This window comes from Xenopus laevis, chromosome 7S (assembly GCF_017654675.1).
Source record: "Xenopus laevis strain J_2021 chromosome 7S, Xenopus_laevis_v10.1, whole genome shotgun sequence".
NCBI classification, from domain to species: Eukaryota; Metazoa; Chordata; class Amphibia; order Anura; family Pipidae; genus Xenopus; species Xenopus laevis.
This window is the reverse complement of record NC_054384.1, coordinates 112,943,615-112,962,257: the sequence shown is the minus strand read 5'-3', so window position 1 is coordinate 112,962,257 and position 18,643 is coordinate 112,943,615. Positions and strand designations below refer to the sequence as shown.

Below are 18,643 nucleotides of genomic sequence, written 5' to 3'. Positions count from 1 at the left end.
GAGAAATTATCTTTGTACTTTGACCTCCAGTTTCACTGACTTCGGCAGATTCGGGGGGAGTCTCTCCCTCTAGTTTGTTAATGATTATTCACGTTTCTTTGTTTATAATTGACTTTCTGTCAGTCACAATGTGTCCTTTGCAGAGGAATATAGATACACCCCTAATGCACTTTTGTATTCCCAGAATCATCCCAAATCGGCAGGAAACACATTGTCCAAGATTTCATTATTGTCGCCTTTGTGTTATTTCACTTTCCTCCGCTCCACTATCCAGACATATCCCTGACACACATAAATCTGCCCTGAGAACTCATGTGAAAAGTCCCAAATAATAAGTAACAGAACCTCCTCATTATTGTGTCTCACTCTGGAACTAAATGTACACGGGAGCTTACACTTTATTCTATAAACTTCATTTCTTCCTGTTCAATGACAACTGAATGAATTTTTTTTCACTTTGATGTTGATTCTGGATTTGGAGTGAGGATTCCATTGTGTTGCTAGGCCCAAGCTCAGCGGAGAGGTGCCAGACAGTAACAGGGGTGCACAAACAGGAAATGCTACTGCTCCCCAAATTCTCTTATACACAGGACTGACGTTCTTTTATATTATTATTCTGAAATGATCCATCTAGAGGGGCAGTTTATAGGAATTATGTTACAAGTATAAAGCACAGAGCAACCAATCAGATCTCTGCTTTCTTGTTTTTGTGATCAAGCAAAGCAACTATAACTATGTAACTGTGTAACCATAACTATGTAGCTGTGTAACTGTGTAACTGTGTAACTATGTAACTGTGTTTTTTTGGGGGCACTTTTTTGGGGGGGCACTTACAGCTGGAAAGAGAGGGGGAGTTGGGGACACACCAGTAAAACCTTTTCTAATCTTTCTCATCTATAACTGTGTAACTGTGTAATTATTTAACTATGTAACTGTGTAACTGTATAACTGTGTAACTGTGTAACTAACTGTGTAACTGTGTAACTGTGTAACTATATAAATATGTAACTGTAACTGTGTAACTATAACTATGTAACTATGTAACTAACTGTGTAACTGTGTAACTATGTATTTGTGTAACTATGTAACTGTGTAACTATGTATTTGTGTAACTGTATAACTAACTGTGTAACTGTGTAACTATGTATTTGTGTAACTGTGTATTTGTGTAACTATATAACTATGTAACTGTGTAACTAACTGTTTAACTGTTTAACTAACTATGTAACTGTGTAACTGTGTAACTATGTAACTAACTGTGTAACTATGTAACTGTGTTTTTTGGGGGGCACTTTTTTGGGGGGGCACTTACAGCTGGAAAGAGAGGGGGAGTTGGGGACACCCCAGCAAAACCTTTTCTAATCTTTCTCATCTATATCTTCACATAATTAGCCTAGTAATCCACTGGGAAAGCTACTGTGTACCTAATTATCGAATTGAAGAACTATAACTCACACCACACATTTTCTTCCAAGTTGGAGAACTAAAGAACTATAACTCACAGTTTTTCACAATATTATAAAATTGGGAAAACCACCTACTACAACCTAGGAGTAAAAATTGTATTATTAAGATTTCAAATACGTGAATACCCATCTGAAGTAATTTGATATTTAGATTTTATGTATTTATATTGTTATTTATTGTGTTTCTGGCCAGCCAGATTTTAAATAGAAGATTGTTAATATGAAATAAAATTGTAAACTTTTTGAAGAACTTGGTCTTAAAATACACCTTTAATTTATTATTTTACTTTTGCATTATACTCAAAAGGACCCTAGGGATTTAAGGAGTGTTTTAGACCAGTGAAAAGTTTTTTCCTTAATGCCAGATTAATTGAAGTAATCCTAGTTCATTACATTAACCTTTCTTGACCCTCTGTATTGCTACAGTTTCTCTAACACATTCTGGGAGATACAGAACCATATGGGGACATAACCCAAGAGAACTCATTTTGGGAGATGTAGAAACACATTAGGACATGATCCAAGAGAATTCATTCTGGGAGATAAGGAACCACATGGTGGGACATGACCCAAGAGAACTCATTCTGGGAGATATGGAACCACATTAGGACACGACCCAAGAGAACTCATTCTGGGAGATAAGGAACCACATGGGGACACAACCTAAAATAACTCATTCTGAGAGATAAGGAAACACATGGTTGAACCTGACCCAAGAGAACTCATTCTGGGATATACGGAAATACATGGGGGGACCCAACCCAAGAGAACTCATTCTGAGAGATAAGGAAACACATGGTGGGACCCGACCCAAGAGAACTCACTCTGGGAGATACAGAACCACATGGAGACATGACCCAAGAGAACCCTATGGGAGATATGAAAGTACATGGGGACCTGACCCAAGAAAAAACCCCTCCATAAACAAATTGCCAACATCTGGAAGAGCTATTTCAGGGATCTGCACAAAGAAATCCCCCAGCCAAGCAAACCCCAGAACAAATGCAGATACAGACAAAGCTCAGGAAGTTAAAATCCTGGATTTCCAAACCCCACTAGACACACCAATAGCACCCTAAAATAGCAGAGAAAATACTTACAAAGTAATAAAGCTGAGGGTAGATATGGTTAAATTCAGATCCTTAGTGTAGGCCTCTTCCCTCAGATATTGAACAATGGGCTCATCACACTCATGAACAAAAGTGGGGAGAGGTGTCACCCAGCCAATTACAAAGGGATGTGTGAGGACAGCACAATGAGCAAACTGCCCAATAGCACCCTAAATAGGCCAATCCTCACATTCTTAATCCAGCACCGTCTCCTCAGCCAGAGCCAAGCAGGGTTCATGACAAACCACCGCACCACTGATCTACTCCCTGCACAGCCTCATCAGGGACTGGGTCCATAATACAAAATATGGAAAATATTTGCCAACTTGGCAGGCTTTAAAAAGACTTTTATCTCAGTGTGGCCACCAGGTCTATTCCTGAGACTTCTGGAGAGTTGGATAGGAGGGAAGACATATACTGAGAACCAATTCAATGTGAAGAGGAACTGGAAGAGAATGAGTGGTACTATAGTGGTCCTGCTTGGCCTGGGGGGTATTATAGTAATTTTGTTTTGCCTGAAGGGTATTATAGTAATCTTGTTTAGCCGTGGGTTACTATAGTAATCCTGCATACCCTGGGGGGTATTATAGTAATGTTTCTTAGCCTGGGATGGGGGGGTACTAGGATAATCCTGGTTGAGTAAGAACATGAGAAATGTATACTTGTGGAAGTTGGGGTTGGTATGGAATTTTCTACAAACACACTTTGCAGAAGGTGAGCAAAGGAATTGTGCCTAAAAAGATCAGATATTAAAGGGGATTAAAGGGTAGAGATTATGGGTGTGACTGCGTTGTGGCTGCAGAGGGGCATGGGTGTGGATTGTGGAGGACAGAATTGAGTTATAGGTACTGACAGGTGAATCAGGATCAAAGGTAGGATGAGAGTCTATGTATTTACCATAGAAGTACTTATGGGTCTCACCCTAAACCCTCGGCATGGGCCCTCTGGTGCCTATATGGTAGATATTGCCTTGTCACAGGGTCTGCTCCTCTGGAAATAAAACCAAACTGTGAAGAACTGTATTTCCATTCACATGGCCCAAAAGGAACAGGCAAATTGCCACTTTCCCTCAAAAACAAATCTTGAGTCCCAAATTTGGTCAGATGAAAATTCCCATCATAATGGTGAGCCTCCATATATATATATATGTCATGTCACATGAACATCAATTATCATTTGTACTAGTCAGACCAGTAAAATAGTGGCTCCTGGACCATAACACTGTAATTTAGCACAGACTTTCACTGAATTGAGATGGGCAGAAGAAACTAAATTAATAAAGGAAATTGAATTATTTAGTTAGGAGCTAAGATTAGGCTGATACATTTCTACATATGATTTGTCATGAATACAGAACATTCACAGAAATCTGATCAATGACTGGGGGAAGGTCATTATCACCCTCAGAGTCTTAATGGACAATTTTATGTCAGAGCAGAAGAGGTTTTTTATTAATGAAACAATGAAAATAGGCCAGAAAAGAATATTGGGCTTCTCCTAATCTGTGCAAGGTTCTGGTTTGTGGAACAATGTGCATGTAATGACACAAGGATGAAGAACGAGTATGTTATTAGCTACAGACATGTATAAGGAGCCCATGCGTCTCACAAGAGTTGCACCTGGGCAGCCTATGTACTATACTGGAAATATTTCCTTGCACTACCAAAAAAGAAATCAGATAGTTGCAGATATTACTTACCTAGAGGAACACAAAGGTCCAGCATGGAAAGTTCCTTTGAGCAGCGCATTTGGCAATTGCTTTAAATTACCTTGTAAATGCCCCTACTCTAACAGAAGGGCACAAAATACCCTGCAGAAAGTACTCTGCCTAAACTGCCTGCAGAGGTAAAACATGTTCTATTTTATAAATGTAAATGGTTCTGGCAATATTCAGAGTAGCCGGCAGAGGGCACAAAGCCATAAGCTTGGCCTGTAGGGGAAATCCTCCCACAAGAGCCTATATAAGGAAGAGTAGGAGCGGTGCGCTTCCTCTTTGGCCTAGCATCATCCATAGAAGAGACAGAAATGACTGAGCCAGACCAGGTGAGTACCTGATCCTTGCTAGGGAATAGGTAGGTAGTGGGGTTCATAGCTCATTGCAGGATTGAGAGTTCGATAAGGCTAGCTATTAAAGACAGCCTGCGTCCCAATGAGGAGTTTAGCTTTGGGGTACCGCCCTGGGGCGATTATGCGCTAGACAGGGAAAAGAGCATGTAAGGACTAGGTTAGTGGCAGCCTAGAGAAAGCTTGGGCACTGTATACAGACATTACACAGTCATTAGGCATGGAAGCCCCCTTGATGGCTAGTGGCACTCTATTAGTGCACTTATACATGACAAGGGTCCTGCAGGCTACAGCGAGACACAAGTGTGTGTGACAGAGGGATCATGAGAGGATCTCCTTAGAAGTGTATTTGAGTTACTCACGAATTTAAGTAAATTTCTGGTCATTTGTGACTCCCGTCTTCCCCTGTGGACCTGTGAGAAGCTACTAAATAAACTTTTTCCTTGGGTTATCACAACTACGTGCACCATGCTTTATTCACAGCCTAAAGGCCCAGCAGGTGCCCTGGGAGTATACCATTTATGGGGGACCCCGTTACATACCCATACTCTGAAGGGAACAAACTACCTGCCTCTACTCTGGTGCCCCTAAAGATCAGGTTGATGCCCATCTACACTGGCCTCTCCTTCTTCTACTTTTTCTACTTCTTCATGTATAAAAATCAAAGTTTAAGACAGTCTTTTTCATTTTTTTATTTGTTTTTGTAGACTTGGCAATGCCCTTCCTGTATAGAATCATTGTCAGAGAGAGAATCCATTCTTCTTCTTGGCACAAGAATACCTTCAAGGATCATTCAAACATCGCCTATTAAAAAAATCAAATCAACTAAAAAAAAAACAAAGCAAAAAAAACATAAGTGCATATCAATGTCGTGATTTTACATACCTTACAATTTTTTTGAGATATAAATCCAGAAAAAATAACTGGCCCAAATATTCCTGTGGCAGAAGAATGAAAATTTAGTCCTCCATGTGTCTTTCTCAAAAACATTTTTTTTGTAAAAACATGTTTTTTTTTCATACACTTGTATTTTTCTGTAAAGTTCAGAAGATAATTGGCACATTTGTAAATGTTTCTATGGCACAGTAACTTTTAAAATAAACATATTTAAAGGTTGGAAAAACCTTTAATTATTTTTAATTAGAAAAAAAAAGAAAACCCCTTTGGAAGCGGCAGAGAGTGCGGGGAGTTCCCGGAACGTCTCCTTCCATTTCCCATTATTGTTATCAATGAAATGTCCAAACGGATCAGAACTGAGCCAAGTGACGGTCAGTGGGGCCATTACTCCACAGCAGGCACCCTCGGCTAGCAAAATCTAACAATGACCCCCAACTGATCTACGAGGAGCATCAACGCTTGTGTGTTACACAATTATTCAACAGAAACTCCTTAGTGAGACTATTAATAAAAAATGCAATTTTCTGCCTCAGTGATCCCGGGATTGATTTTCCTGTTCCATAACACCTTTCCTTGATGAAAATAGATCTGAAATAGAATTTACACATAAAGAGCTGTACCACAAAATAAGCTTTTTTCCTTACATATTCTTTTCATTACATTTTTACCACCTTTTCTAATCTTTTTTTAGCTTTTTAAAAAATTTTTTTTAGTAATACATCAGGTAGTCGGAGAGTGAAACATCCCTTGGAAATTATCAAAAGGTTTTTCAGTTTGTGTCAGTGCTTTGTCTGGGGTGTCTCTCTATAAGTCCGAGAATTCCGTGAGACTAGTGCCCATGAAAAGACTCTCAGGGTTACCCAAGCCAAACAGACTCATCTCATGGTTGGACACGCTCGCAAGTTCTTTCTGAAGATGTGGAAAAGTATTTTCTGTCATTTGAAATTCACAAATAATAACACTGCCTGGTTTTGTCCGCTAAATTTGCGTCTCTTGAACATTTTCTTTTGAGCTGCTCTTAAACAAAAGGGGTTCGTGGATGGAGTTCAGCATGGGGTTTTTGGCACAGTTAAGAGTTCCCGTATTGTTGTTATAGTGGGCCTTAAACGCAGTGTAATGATTGAGGTGGTCATGCTCGATGGCTGGTAGGGCCATGTGATTGTCCCCCGGGGCCGTGGCTGGTATCTCATCTTCTACATTAATGATCTCGATAGTCCGTGTCGGCCCGTGGTGCTTGTGAAGCTGGTGCTGCTTTCGAAGTTTGTAAAATGCGATCAGCATAACGGCTGCCATGAAAGTTATAGCCACAAAACATCCTATGATAATTTTTGTGGTCTTCATAACATCATCGAGATCCTTCATAATGTTCCCCGTCATGTCTGTGATTGGGATTGTGAAGGTTTTTTCAGTAGAGCGTGTACTGCGTGGTGTGAGGGAGGTGGTGGAGTATGTTATTCCCCATCGGACCGTTGGAGTGGGACCAGGCTCCTTGTCGGTAGGTTTTGTCTCCTCTACGTCCAAAGTTTCAACAGTTACAGTAGTGAAATATGTATAATCAGTGGTTGAGGGATCAGTAACAGCAGATACGTTAAGTGTGGCAGAGGCAGTCGTATTTCCAGCCGAATTAGTCACCATACATGTGTACTGGCCTGTATCCTGAACCGTTACATTAGTAAAATTCAATGTGCCATCATGAAGGACTGAAATGCGTACCCTGTAAGAGCCATGGGTCATCAAAGTTCCATTTGGTGTCAACCAGTTTACAGAGGTCATCGACGTACCACTTCGACACTTAAGTTCAGCCGCCATGCCTTCAGTGACATTAAGGTCAGTGGGGGGTTCCACTATCACTGGGGCATAGCAAGTGAAATGACTCTGATCTAGCTCCCCAATGTATCTCATTTTTAGGTTGGGAGGTGAATGGCAACGGGCACAACATGTTGTATTATTAGGTACAGTCTCTTTTAGCCACCAACTTAGCCACAATACATCACAATTACAATGCCAGGGATTGTGGTTGAGATGCACTCGCTCCAGTCGGTGGAGAGGTGTAAAAAGGTCATGGGGAAGAGACATCAAATTGTTATGAGAGAGATTCAGTTCCTCTAGAGACTTTAAGTCATCAAAGGCATTGCGCTCTATGATGGCAACATGGGCATGCATCAGCCACAGCTTTCTAAGACTGGTCAACCCTTGAAAAGAGCCTGGACGGATCATTTCCAGACGGTTTCCAGAGAGTTCCAGTTCCTCAAGTCTCACCAGAGCTGTAAGGTTGGGTATATCCTTTAAGTTACACATACCTAAGTTGAGATATCGCAGGTTCACAAGACCTTCAAAGGCAGCTTCAGAGATATACTCCAACTTTTTAAGTTCCCCTAAATCCAGTCTCCGCAAAGAAGGAACTCTGTTGAACGCATAAGAGGGTATACTTTCAATTGGATTATTTCTCAACCACAGCTCCCTCAGCTTTGACAAGTACTCAAAGGCTTGAGTTGGGACAGTGGTCAAGCGGTTATCAAAAAGTTCCAGTGTGCTCAGATTTGGGAGTCCATTAAAAGCTCCAACCTCAATGTTGCGAATGACGTTTTTACTGAGCTGAAGAATTTCCAAATGACGAAGGTGCTTGAAAGTGTCTGTCTTAATGACCTGGATATTATTCTCCTGAAGATTCAGATATCGCGTATTAACAGAGATGCTCTCTGGCACTTCCACCAGTTCCCTCCGGGTGCAAGCTACACGACTGGCCTGGTTACTGCAGGTGCAGGGGGCTGGGCAGGACGTCGGGGATGGGCCACCCAGTGCCAGAGCTGTGACCCACAAGAGAATTAAAACTTGCTTCCAAATCATTCTAATGAGCTTCAGACCAAGAATCCTGCATGTGCAAAGGTGGGTAACCATGTTCAATGTTCATACTTTTGTGATAATTCTTCTAGGGAACCCTTTTTTTTGGAAAACACCTTAAAGAGAAAAAGAGAAGAACATGAATACAAATACATGGATTATATGAAGGATAGCAGAATTAAGGTCAAATAAACCAATTTATCCGTACAATCCCCAATCCTAAAGTGCGCTGATTATTGTGGGTCAGGCAGTGTAACCTACTGATCTCGTGTTCTGGATCTAATGGCTGACCACAACCTACACAGGCTGGTACAGATGCACGGGGGGGGGGGGGTTTCAGCTCCAAGAGCTCCACTGCTTTACTGCTCACTTTAAAGCACCCCCCACCCTCCAGGGTAAGATGGGCAGCATCAGGAGGCACATGTACCCCTATGCTTACTGCCTGCTGGTGTATAATAATAATACACAATGTCTCTAAGCCATCTCAGAACAAAATACCTGTCATTACTAGTTGTGACTCTCATCCGTTGCATCATTTCTCTCAACTACTAACTTCCTCCATAAGGAATTATTACAAACGTATCAATTGTGAAAATTGGAGAGATCAACAATATAGAGCAATGTCCTATATGCACAATATCCAGCCTGTATAATATAGTTACATAGTTACATAGTTAAATTGGGTTGAAAAAAGCCAAAGTCCATCAAGTCCAACCCCTCCAAATGAAAACCCAGCCCCATACACACACCCCTCCCTACTGTCACATAAATGATATATACCCATATCTATACTAACTATAGAGTTTAGTATCACAATAGCCTTTGTATTATGTCTGTCCAAGAAATCATCCAAGTCCCTCTTATAGTCATTAACTGAATCATCACCCGGCAGTGCATTCCCCAACCTCACTGTCCTCACTGTGATGAACCCCCTACTCTGTTCCTTTAAATGAAACTTCTTTTCCTCTAGTCTGAAGGGGAGGCCTCTGGTACGTGATTCTCTTTATGGGTAAAAAGGTCCCCTGCTATTTGTCTATAATGTCCTCTAATGTACTTGTAAAGTCTAATCATGTCCCCTCACAAGCGCCTTTTTTCCCCCAGAGAAAACAACCCCAACCTTGTCAGTCTCCCCTCATAATTTAACTCTTCCCTCCCTCTAACCAGTTTAGTTGCACACAGTGCCTCTTTGCTTGTGGACAAAGGGAATGTGCCATTTTGTGCACTAACTGATTCCTAACCTCTGCATTAAAATCCAAAAAAAAGGACCCCAGGGGGTCCCCATCATCTTCTGGGGGGACAGTCTCTCCTCCAGTATAAAAGAAGCTTCTATGGGTTTCAACCAACTGAATGGGAGACAATGCAACAGTTCCAGGTTTTTAACAATGAAAACAGGAACCGTTGTATTTAGGTAGTGTGAGTCCACATACGGGGAATCTGCAAACGGGTGTGTCCGAAAAGACCGCTCTGGCCGCGGCATACAAACAATCCAAAGTAATAGAAACGGACTCCACCGGAAGAATAGTAATCAGTGTAGAAACCAGCGTATTCAAATTTTCAAAGGCTTTATTGAATACCACTTTAAAATCACAGGAGTAGCGGGCAGGGGAATATGCGCTCGACTCATACTAAAATAACAAACATCGTTAAGAACATGGGAAACACCTGATTGAAAAAAGCTCACGTTTACGTAATTTTTAATCAGGTGTTTCCCATGTTCTTAATGATGTATGTTATATTAGTATGAGTCCGTTAGAGGGCACCCGTGCTTCTGATGAAGTGACACAAACGCGTCGAGCGCATATTCCCCTACCCACTACTCTGTGATTTTAAAGTGGTATTCAATAAAGCCTTTGAAAATTTGAATACACTGGTTTCCACACTGATTGCTATTCTTCTGGTGGAGTCCGGAGTCCGGAACTTAGTTCCAGGTTTTTAGTCTGTTTTGTCAACATGAAGCAAAACTGTTAACTCTTTAAGTGAAGTGAAAGTTTAGAAATTGTGGACAATAAAAGTTAATAAACCTTGCAGCACAGCATCTGCGGTTTCTGAGCATGTTTGTCCACAATTTCTAAACTTTTGCATTGGCATGTGCTTCAGTTGGGACAGAAGTGGTGGTAGAGGCATCCAATCATGTTACTGGTACAAGCTTCTCTTATTCCTGTGAAGTGAATGTGCTGCCTTTAGGAGACCAGTGTGCCACAGCCATAGATTGCAAGCTTCTGTCACCAGCATGCCAAAAGGACAGTCATTTTTTTCTTTATGGAGAACACCATGAAAGGGTTACAATATGTTTTCTTTCAAAATTCTCCCTAAATTGATCCACTTACAGGCAATGTTCCCAGTAAAACTATAGGAATAAAGCTGCATTCACACGCCAATATAGATAGTGTCTCCCTTAACCACTAGAGGGACACACGCTACACAAGATCTCCAGCAATAAGATCTGCAATGTGTTGGCTTTCAACATTACTGCTCCGTCATTCATTAAAGAGAGAAACATGGATTCTCCAAGCCAATGAGCTGTGTCTTGCCCTGCAGTGTGGGCTCCCGGCTCCAGGGAAATTTTGGAAAGTGTTTGCTCTTGCAATTGTTTAGATAGACCTTAAGGTGGGCAACATTGGCCCAATCCGATCATTTGGCGGAGGAGAAGCAGGATTTTAGCCTAACATAGCAGGATTTTAATTGCTTTTAGTTTCATTTGGTGCAGAGCAATTTCTATTAAATTCAAAGCAAGTGAAGTTTTAGTTCTGTGGATCAGCAGTGCCAGTGATTGACACAGACAGAAGGTGGTGAGACCCTTTCACTTCTTTTCCCTGGGGCAGCAGGTTACACAGATGAGGGTGCCAGGCCTGGGTGCAGAAATGGAATGAGCATTACCTTGTAAATGATGGAGCCTGGATATCTGCCCCCGTGTCTCAGCTTAGTGCCAAGTCATCTTCAAATGATCTGAAACAACAGAGAGAATGAGGAGATCATGAAACACGGCCAATGAATCAGTCACAAAGTAATGGTTATGGTGCATGCGGCACAGACTTTGTGTGGGTCCAAATGATAGATGTGCTGATTGATATCTGATAGGAGATATTGCGCTGGGCACAATAACCAACTGATTGCATGTGTTTAGTGACACACAGGCCTCTATGGGAACCACCAGACCAAATGCATCAATTTGGCTCAATATTTGGGGCAAAATATGAGTAACCTGGCCAGACAAGCGGGTGTTTATGGAACCCTGGAATTATCCCCAGGCAGGTTGTGTCAATATGTGTTACTTGCTCCAAGCACATTGCTCACTAAAGCGGCTGATTAAAGTGATACTGTCATGGGAAAATATGTTTGTTATTTTTTTTAAATGCATCAGTTAATAGTGCTGCTCCAGCAGAATTCTGTACTAAAATCCATTTCTCAAAAGAACAAACTGATTTTTAAATATTTAATTATAAAAATCGGACACGGGGCTAGACATTTTGTCATTTCCTAGAGCTGTCCCCAGTTATGTGACTTGTGCTCTGATAAACTTCAGTCTCTCTTTACTGCTGTACAGCAAGTTGGAGTGATATCACCCCCAGCAGCCTAACAACAGAACAATGGGAAAGTAACCAGATAGCAGCTCCCTAACACAAGATAACAGCTGCCTGGTAGATCTAAGAACAACACTCAATAGTAAAATCCAGGTCCCACTGAGACACATTCAGTTACATTGAGTAGGAGAAACAACAGGCTGCCAGAAAGCAGTTCCGTCCTAAAGTGCTGGCTCTTTCTGAAATCACATGACCAGGCAAAATGACCTGAGATGCACCTACACACCAATATTACAACTAAATACACTTGTTGCTTCAGGAATGACATTTTATATTGTACATCGAATTATTTGCAGTGTAAACAGTTTAATTTAGAAATAAAAATTACATCTTAAAAATCATGACAGAATGAATCCCTTTAAGACCAATTTTAGTAAGATCCAACAAATCTGTCAAATGATCATGAGATCAGTGGGCACCAAACAATCTACATCTAATGATTTTTAGTCCGACGTTGGTCAGAAAATTGATCAGGCAGGTAAGATTTTCATTGGTCACAGTGAAATGTATATATTGTTCAATTATGTGCACAGCCAAGTGGGCAGCTCCCCACAGTTCACCTGGGCACAACTAGACAATGTTGAGTTGATGGATAGTGATGGGTGAATTTATTAGCAAAGCGCAAATACGCAACGAATTTCCGCGTTTCCAAGACAGCAAATAAATTCGTGAAATTTGCCGCAAATATTTGCTGGCGTCAAAAGTTTTTTTGATACCGGCGAGGGAATCGATGCGGGCGACAATTTAGACACCGGTGACGATTTCCTGATGCCCGTTGACTTTAATGGGGGCCAGCATCAACTTTGACGCCAGTGCCCATTTTGATGCTGGCATATTGTCGCCGGTGTCAAAATCTGCGTTTTGCAAATTTGCAAAATTCATGGCAAAGTGAAATGGGACAAATTCGCCCATCACTATTGATGGACAAATCATACATTTAACCCATCATTTCAGGATCCACTTGCCCTACGATAACAAAAAGATGTTTTGAAAATCTTAATATGTATGGCCACCTTAATGGCGTTATTACATGACGCTGTTCCCACAGCACAACTTGCACACCATTAACAAACCTGCATTGTGGCACTTTAATGTGTTGGTGAATGACTGGTGCCTTTGTATTACACTAGCATTACATTTTATGCTCCAATGAGGGGGATTGATCATTATTGGGGGGATCCAGGAGGACAGTAGAGTTGTGTTACATTTGTCTTAATCAGGATAAAACAAAAAACAGAAATCACTTTGTTTCTTTGTGTCCCATCACAGACTGGCAGTGCCAGGGAATGCCACACATTGCCTCTATGTAAGAACAGGCAGTCGTTTGTCCCCCGTTAAGTAAACAAAAACACTGAAGTCAAAGTTCCAGTGATTCCGGATGCCATTGTTGCACAGTTCGAGGTGGACACAGATCCAGGGGTTTCCTGTGCCAATGGCGGCATTTGTGCAAAATTTGTAATAGGAATTTGAACAAAGACAGTGGCACCAAGCGCCACTATCATTATCATTAATGCCACTTTCTCTTATCATTATTCTCTCTGTTTTATAATTTCCTCTTATAATTTCCACTTTCATTATTTCCTCTCTTTCATCATTTCATTACTCTCACACTTTTCTATTTCATTATTTCCTCTTTTCCGTAATTTCCACGTTCTCCTACTTTTTTCTTTCAGAATTTCCTCTCATTATTTCCTCTCTCATAGACTTCCTATTCCATAATTTTCTAATTCATTTGTTCTCTTGTAATTTTCAAACACCCATGAATTATGGAGAGAAAAGTTTGCTGCAGTCACATAAGAAATAACGCAAACCCTGGCGCTACGCCCATCTCCCTGGTGCCGTGTGGCAAAATACCAGCAGGGCAATTACAACTGAATCATGTGAATTCTGACACTTTGGCTGCAATTGTGTCAGAGTCCCACCCATCCCCTAATCAGTTTTATAGAATATTCTTTATTCATTCACATCACATTTGTTTAATTCATGAATTACATGTGTATAAAATAATAATGTAATGTGATTATTATATGAATATGTCTATGTCTGTGTGCCCATATATACATATTCAGTAGATGTCCAAAATCTTGCTTGAGTTGAGTGGAAAGTTCAAACTGATTATGGAATAAATGCAGAAGGCCCAGCACATGTCCAACACATTGTCTCTCACTAGGACATTGCTCAATTATATATTTATGATTTAAGAACATATTCATGTCCATCTTACATAAGAAAGAACTTGCATTTCTGAGTCTGACTTCTGAAGTGATGTAGCAGAAGCCACTGAATTAACAGGCCTAAAGGGCAACTGACAATCTTTTTCAAGAACCAAAGAACACAAAGCGGTTGATATAAATTGTGTGGCCTTTAAGCATCAGTGAAAGTGTAGATGGGAAAGTTGCTTGAATATAAAAATGAGCTCAAGTTAAACATCACAAACATACACAAAATGACTGTAAATACAGCACCCAGGTCGGCCTCACTTGGTGCAAGGTCCAACCCTACTTCACATCTGTCTTTCAGATCCCCAAAGGGGCAGTCAGTGTTTGGTCACTTTTAGGTCACGCCATGAGTCTATGGAGGCAATCAGAGAAGTGCTGAGAATGATGAGGAGCCTTTGCTGCAAGGACATTGATTCTGCTTGTGTTGCTCTGCATCGCTAGATCATGTATCTGTGACAGTTATTTATATATTTAAATATGATTGGTAGAAAACTATCCCTTTGGATTTACATTCCCACAACATAAGTAGGGTTTTCATTTCAACAGCATGAATAGGTTTTACTCTCTCTCGCTCCATGAGTAGGTTTTACTCGATCGCTCCATGAGTAGGTTTTACTCTGTTGCTCAATGAGTAGGTTTTACTCTGTTGCTCAATGAGTAGGTTTTACTCCTCACTACATGAGAAGGTTTTACTCTCTCAAACTCCATGAGTAGGGTTACTCTCTCTAGCTCCATGAGTAGGTTTTAATTTACTCTCTTGGAAAGGCAGATGGGACAAAGTGTGCTTTATTGGCTTTTTGGCTATACTCAGTACACGGACCCAGGCAGTCAAGCCACATAGAGCCATTGGGCAAATTAAAGCACCTAGTATTCAGGAGACAAAAAGGTACCGAGGTACCTGTAAAACGGAGATCAGTCATTGGTAATGAGGCTCTTATATTCTCTTGCAGGGTAGAGAGAGACTGAGCCAGGGGGCTGCCTTTCCTATGTGCAGCGGCATAACTATAGAGGAAGCAGACCCCACAATCACAGGTCATGGGGTACCCAGGGGTCATGGGGGCCCAGACTGCGGGGTCAGTTCCCTCTAGTGCCCACTTCCTAAATACGTCGGCAAGCATGAGCTGGCAATTCATTGTTACAATATGGTCTGTGTGTCTCAGGCCCTACTGCACTACTCACACTTACACTCACATAAACCTATACTTTAATTAACTTGGGCACTTGTACCTGCCTCTAAAAAAACATTTCCTTTGTGGCTTAAAGGAAAACAATTAAAGTCAAAATGAGAAAGTGGGTGATGCAGGAAGTAAGACACAGATAGCTATATACAGGTACAGAATATAGAACTTTCCTTATTGTGTCCTGGAGCAGTTTTGGCCGATTGAAGGAACATGGCACATGTACACCTGGGCTAAGTCACATGGGCACAGGTTTGGGCAGTTGTGTGGGGGAATCTGGTGCTGCTGGTGGTACCACTGAGTGACATTAGAATGTCCTTGCGACTCCATCTGAGCAGGTGTTGCAGGCAGTTCTGCTGATTATCAGGGATCCGTGTGGGGCAGAGACAATAGAGCCGGCAAACAGAATGTGCACATTTAGCCGATGCTGCCTTCTTTGGTCCTTCTCCCTTTTCTTGTGGGTGATAGGTTGTCATGGAGATTTCCATGGTTACTAGTATGTTAGAAGGCACAGCAGGGATGCCTTTCACTAGGAGTCCAAAGAGAGTCTGTCTCGAGTCAGACAAGAAACAGGAATGTGGGGGAGAATCACTAATCTTACGCATCAACTGCCATCGGCCATGTTTGGGGAACACTGCACCATCTCTGTCATCTCTCCACTCAGTCCTACATACGGATATGAGGCACCCTCACCCACTGTAACATTGGAAAACACCCCATAACCCCTAACCTAATATTCACCCCCCCCCCCCCGGATATGAGGCATCTCACTGTAACATGGGGAAAAAAAACATAAGGCCTAACATTCACCCCCCAGATATTAGGCACCCCCACCCACTGTTACATGAGCCATAACCCCTAACTTTCAGCCCCCTGGATATTAGGCACCCCCCACCCACTGTAATATATATATACATATGTATATATATATATTTACACACACACACACACATATATACATACATGTATAGTGAGTATAGGTATATACTGTATAGGTATGTGTGTATATGTGTGTGTGTATATATATATATAGATAGGACTGAATAGGTATGCATGTATATAACACATAAAGATGCCGGCAGTCGTGTTTAAATGATTCGGTGCAGTTCATGTATACATATATATCACCAAATCAAAGTGTCAATGCAGTAACAAAAGCTGGGTGCTAGTACAAAAGGAACATGGACAGAGAAAACAAGGACAAAAATGTAAATGCAAAAAAAATTAATGATGAAAATGTCATCTACGTGGCGCCCCAGACCACACGCTGGTCCTCGAATGATGCAAGACATCTGAACTCCAGGCTTAAACATAAAAAACACTTTTTCTTAATAGCCGACCACAACTCATCCCAACCAATTTGGGCTGGGTGCTGGCTCATGACAGTGAACTTTTCAAAATTTTCTATGAATGTGACCTGAAACATCATCTGATTTTAAACAAGTCCTTAAAATAACATGTCCAATTCGTAGTAGCCGAAGGGTGAAGGAGAAGCGAGGTCGAGATTCCGGCAGCAATCAATTGTGGTCAGGTACAAGACAGAGGGTAAAAGTCAGAGAATCAAATAATAATTTTAGAACACCCAGAAACGCCAAGAAGTGCAACCTATATTCGGGCATTGAACCCACGTTTCGTGTTGCTTTTATTTTGAATTTTCACACAGTGTCTTCAGTGTGCGGCCCTGGGTGCCGCCATCTTGGTTGAAAGGCAGAGTGCTCCAGAAGGAAGTGCTCCTGGCAGTTGGTGGGTTTACTCACATGAACCACTCGCTTTAGGCTTTTCCACAACATTTCAATTGGATTAAGGTCAGGACTGTGACTTGCCAGAACATTCACTCCTGTAGCCATTCTTTGGTAGAAGCACTTGTGTGTTTGGGATGGTTGTTTCGCTGCATCACCCACTGTCTCTGGACATTTTTCTTTAGAATTCTCTGTCAAGTTCAGAATTCATTGTTCCATCACTAATGGCAAGCCGGCCAGGCCCAGAAGCAGCAGAACCCAAACCAGAACACTCCCACCACCATGTTTCACAGACAGGATAAGGTTCTTATGCTGGAATGCATGGTTTTCTTCCAAATGGAACACTCCTCATTTCAGCCAAAATGTTTTATTTTGGCTTCATCTGTCCACAAAATATTCTTCCAGTTTCTTTCTGCTTTGTCCAAACTGTAGACGCTCATCAATATTTCCTTGCTTCCCTGCCATGCACACCATTGCTGTTCAGTCTTCTCCTGATGGTGTACACATGAACTTCAACATTGGCCAATGTCAGTCAGGCCTTCGGTTGCTTAGAATTGACTTTGGGTTCCTTTGTAACCTCTCCCACTATTTGGTGCCTGCCAGTTGGACTTATCTTTCATGGTCAACCACTTCTGGGTAACTTCTTGAGTTTCCTTCATTTGCACACAATCTGGTTGGTGGATTCAAACTCTTCAGAGTCTTGTAACCGTTTCCAGCTTAATGGGCATCAGCAAGTCTTTTTGTGAGCTCCTCAGACACCTCCTCTGTTGGTGCCATGATGTCCATCCACAAATGTGCTGTATGTGTGATCAGGCTTTGCGGAGTGCCCCCTCTTTCAATAAAACTCTCACTCACCCCTGATTGTCATCTCATTGACTGAAACACCAGCCTCTGATTTCACCTTTCAATGAGGTGATAATCCTAAGGGTTCACTTACTTGTGCCATACGCAGAAATGTGATTGGATCATTTAAAGGAGAAGGAATGCTACAGAGGCATTTTATTGCCAATAGATTAGCCACAATAGTGCAAGCTAGAATGCTATATTTATTCTGTAGAATGTTTTACCATACCTGAGTAAAAAGCTCTAGAAACTCTGTTTGTTTAGGATAGCAGCTGCAGTACTAATGTGGTGTGACATCACTTCCTGCCTGAGTCTCTCACTGCTCTGGGCTCAGATTACAGTAGAGAAGGGAGGGAGGGGGAGAGGAGCAAACTGAGCATGCTCTTGCCCAGGGCAATGAGGTTTAAGCTGAAGGCAGGAAGTCTGATACAGAAGCCCATGTGTACACAATAGAAGGAAAGAAATGTGCTGTTTCTTTTGACAGGGGACTCAGACCAGCACCACTTTGGGGGTTTACAGGTATATTTAGATGGACCTTTCTGATAAGGCTTACTTAGATTTAACCTTTCCTTCTCCTTTAACTAGGGTTTCTTCATATACTTTTACAACCTGTCTTGTAAAAAAATCAGAAGATGTTTCAGGTGACATTCAAATATACAGAAAATTTTGAAGGGTTTGCAAACTTTCAAGCACCACTGTATAAAAA

At 41.5% G+C, this 18,643-nt stretch overlaps 1 protein-coding gene across 2 annotated transcripts in view; it reads right to left on the bottom strand.

Moving 5' to 3' along the window:
- Positions 1–5,316: 5,316 nt before the first annotated feature.
- LOC108697839 (leucine-rich repeat-containing protein 4B-like) overlaps positions 5,317–18,643 on the bottom strand; it is an 82,437-nt gene continuing 69,110 nt past the window's right edge. For both annotated transcript variants that reach the window (XM_041571836.1, XM_018228277.2), the window contains 2 exons: positions 11,255–11,323; positions 5,317–8,493 (listed from right to left, as the gene is read on the bottom strand). In XM_041571836.1, coding sequence (XP_041427770.1) covers positions 6,515–8,434 — 1,920 coding nt within the window. In that variant the 5' untranslated portion in view covers positions 8,435–8,493; positions 11,255–11,323 and the 3' untranslated portion in view covers positions 5,317–6,514. The remainder of the gene's footprint in view (positions 8,494–11,254; positions 11,324–18,643) is intronic.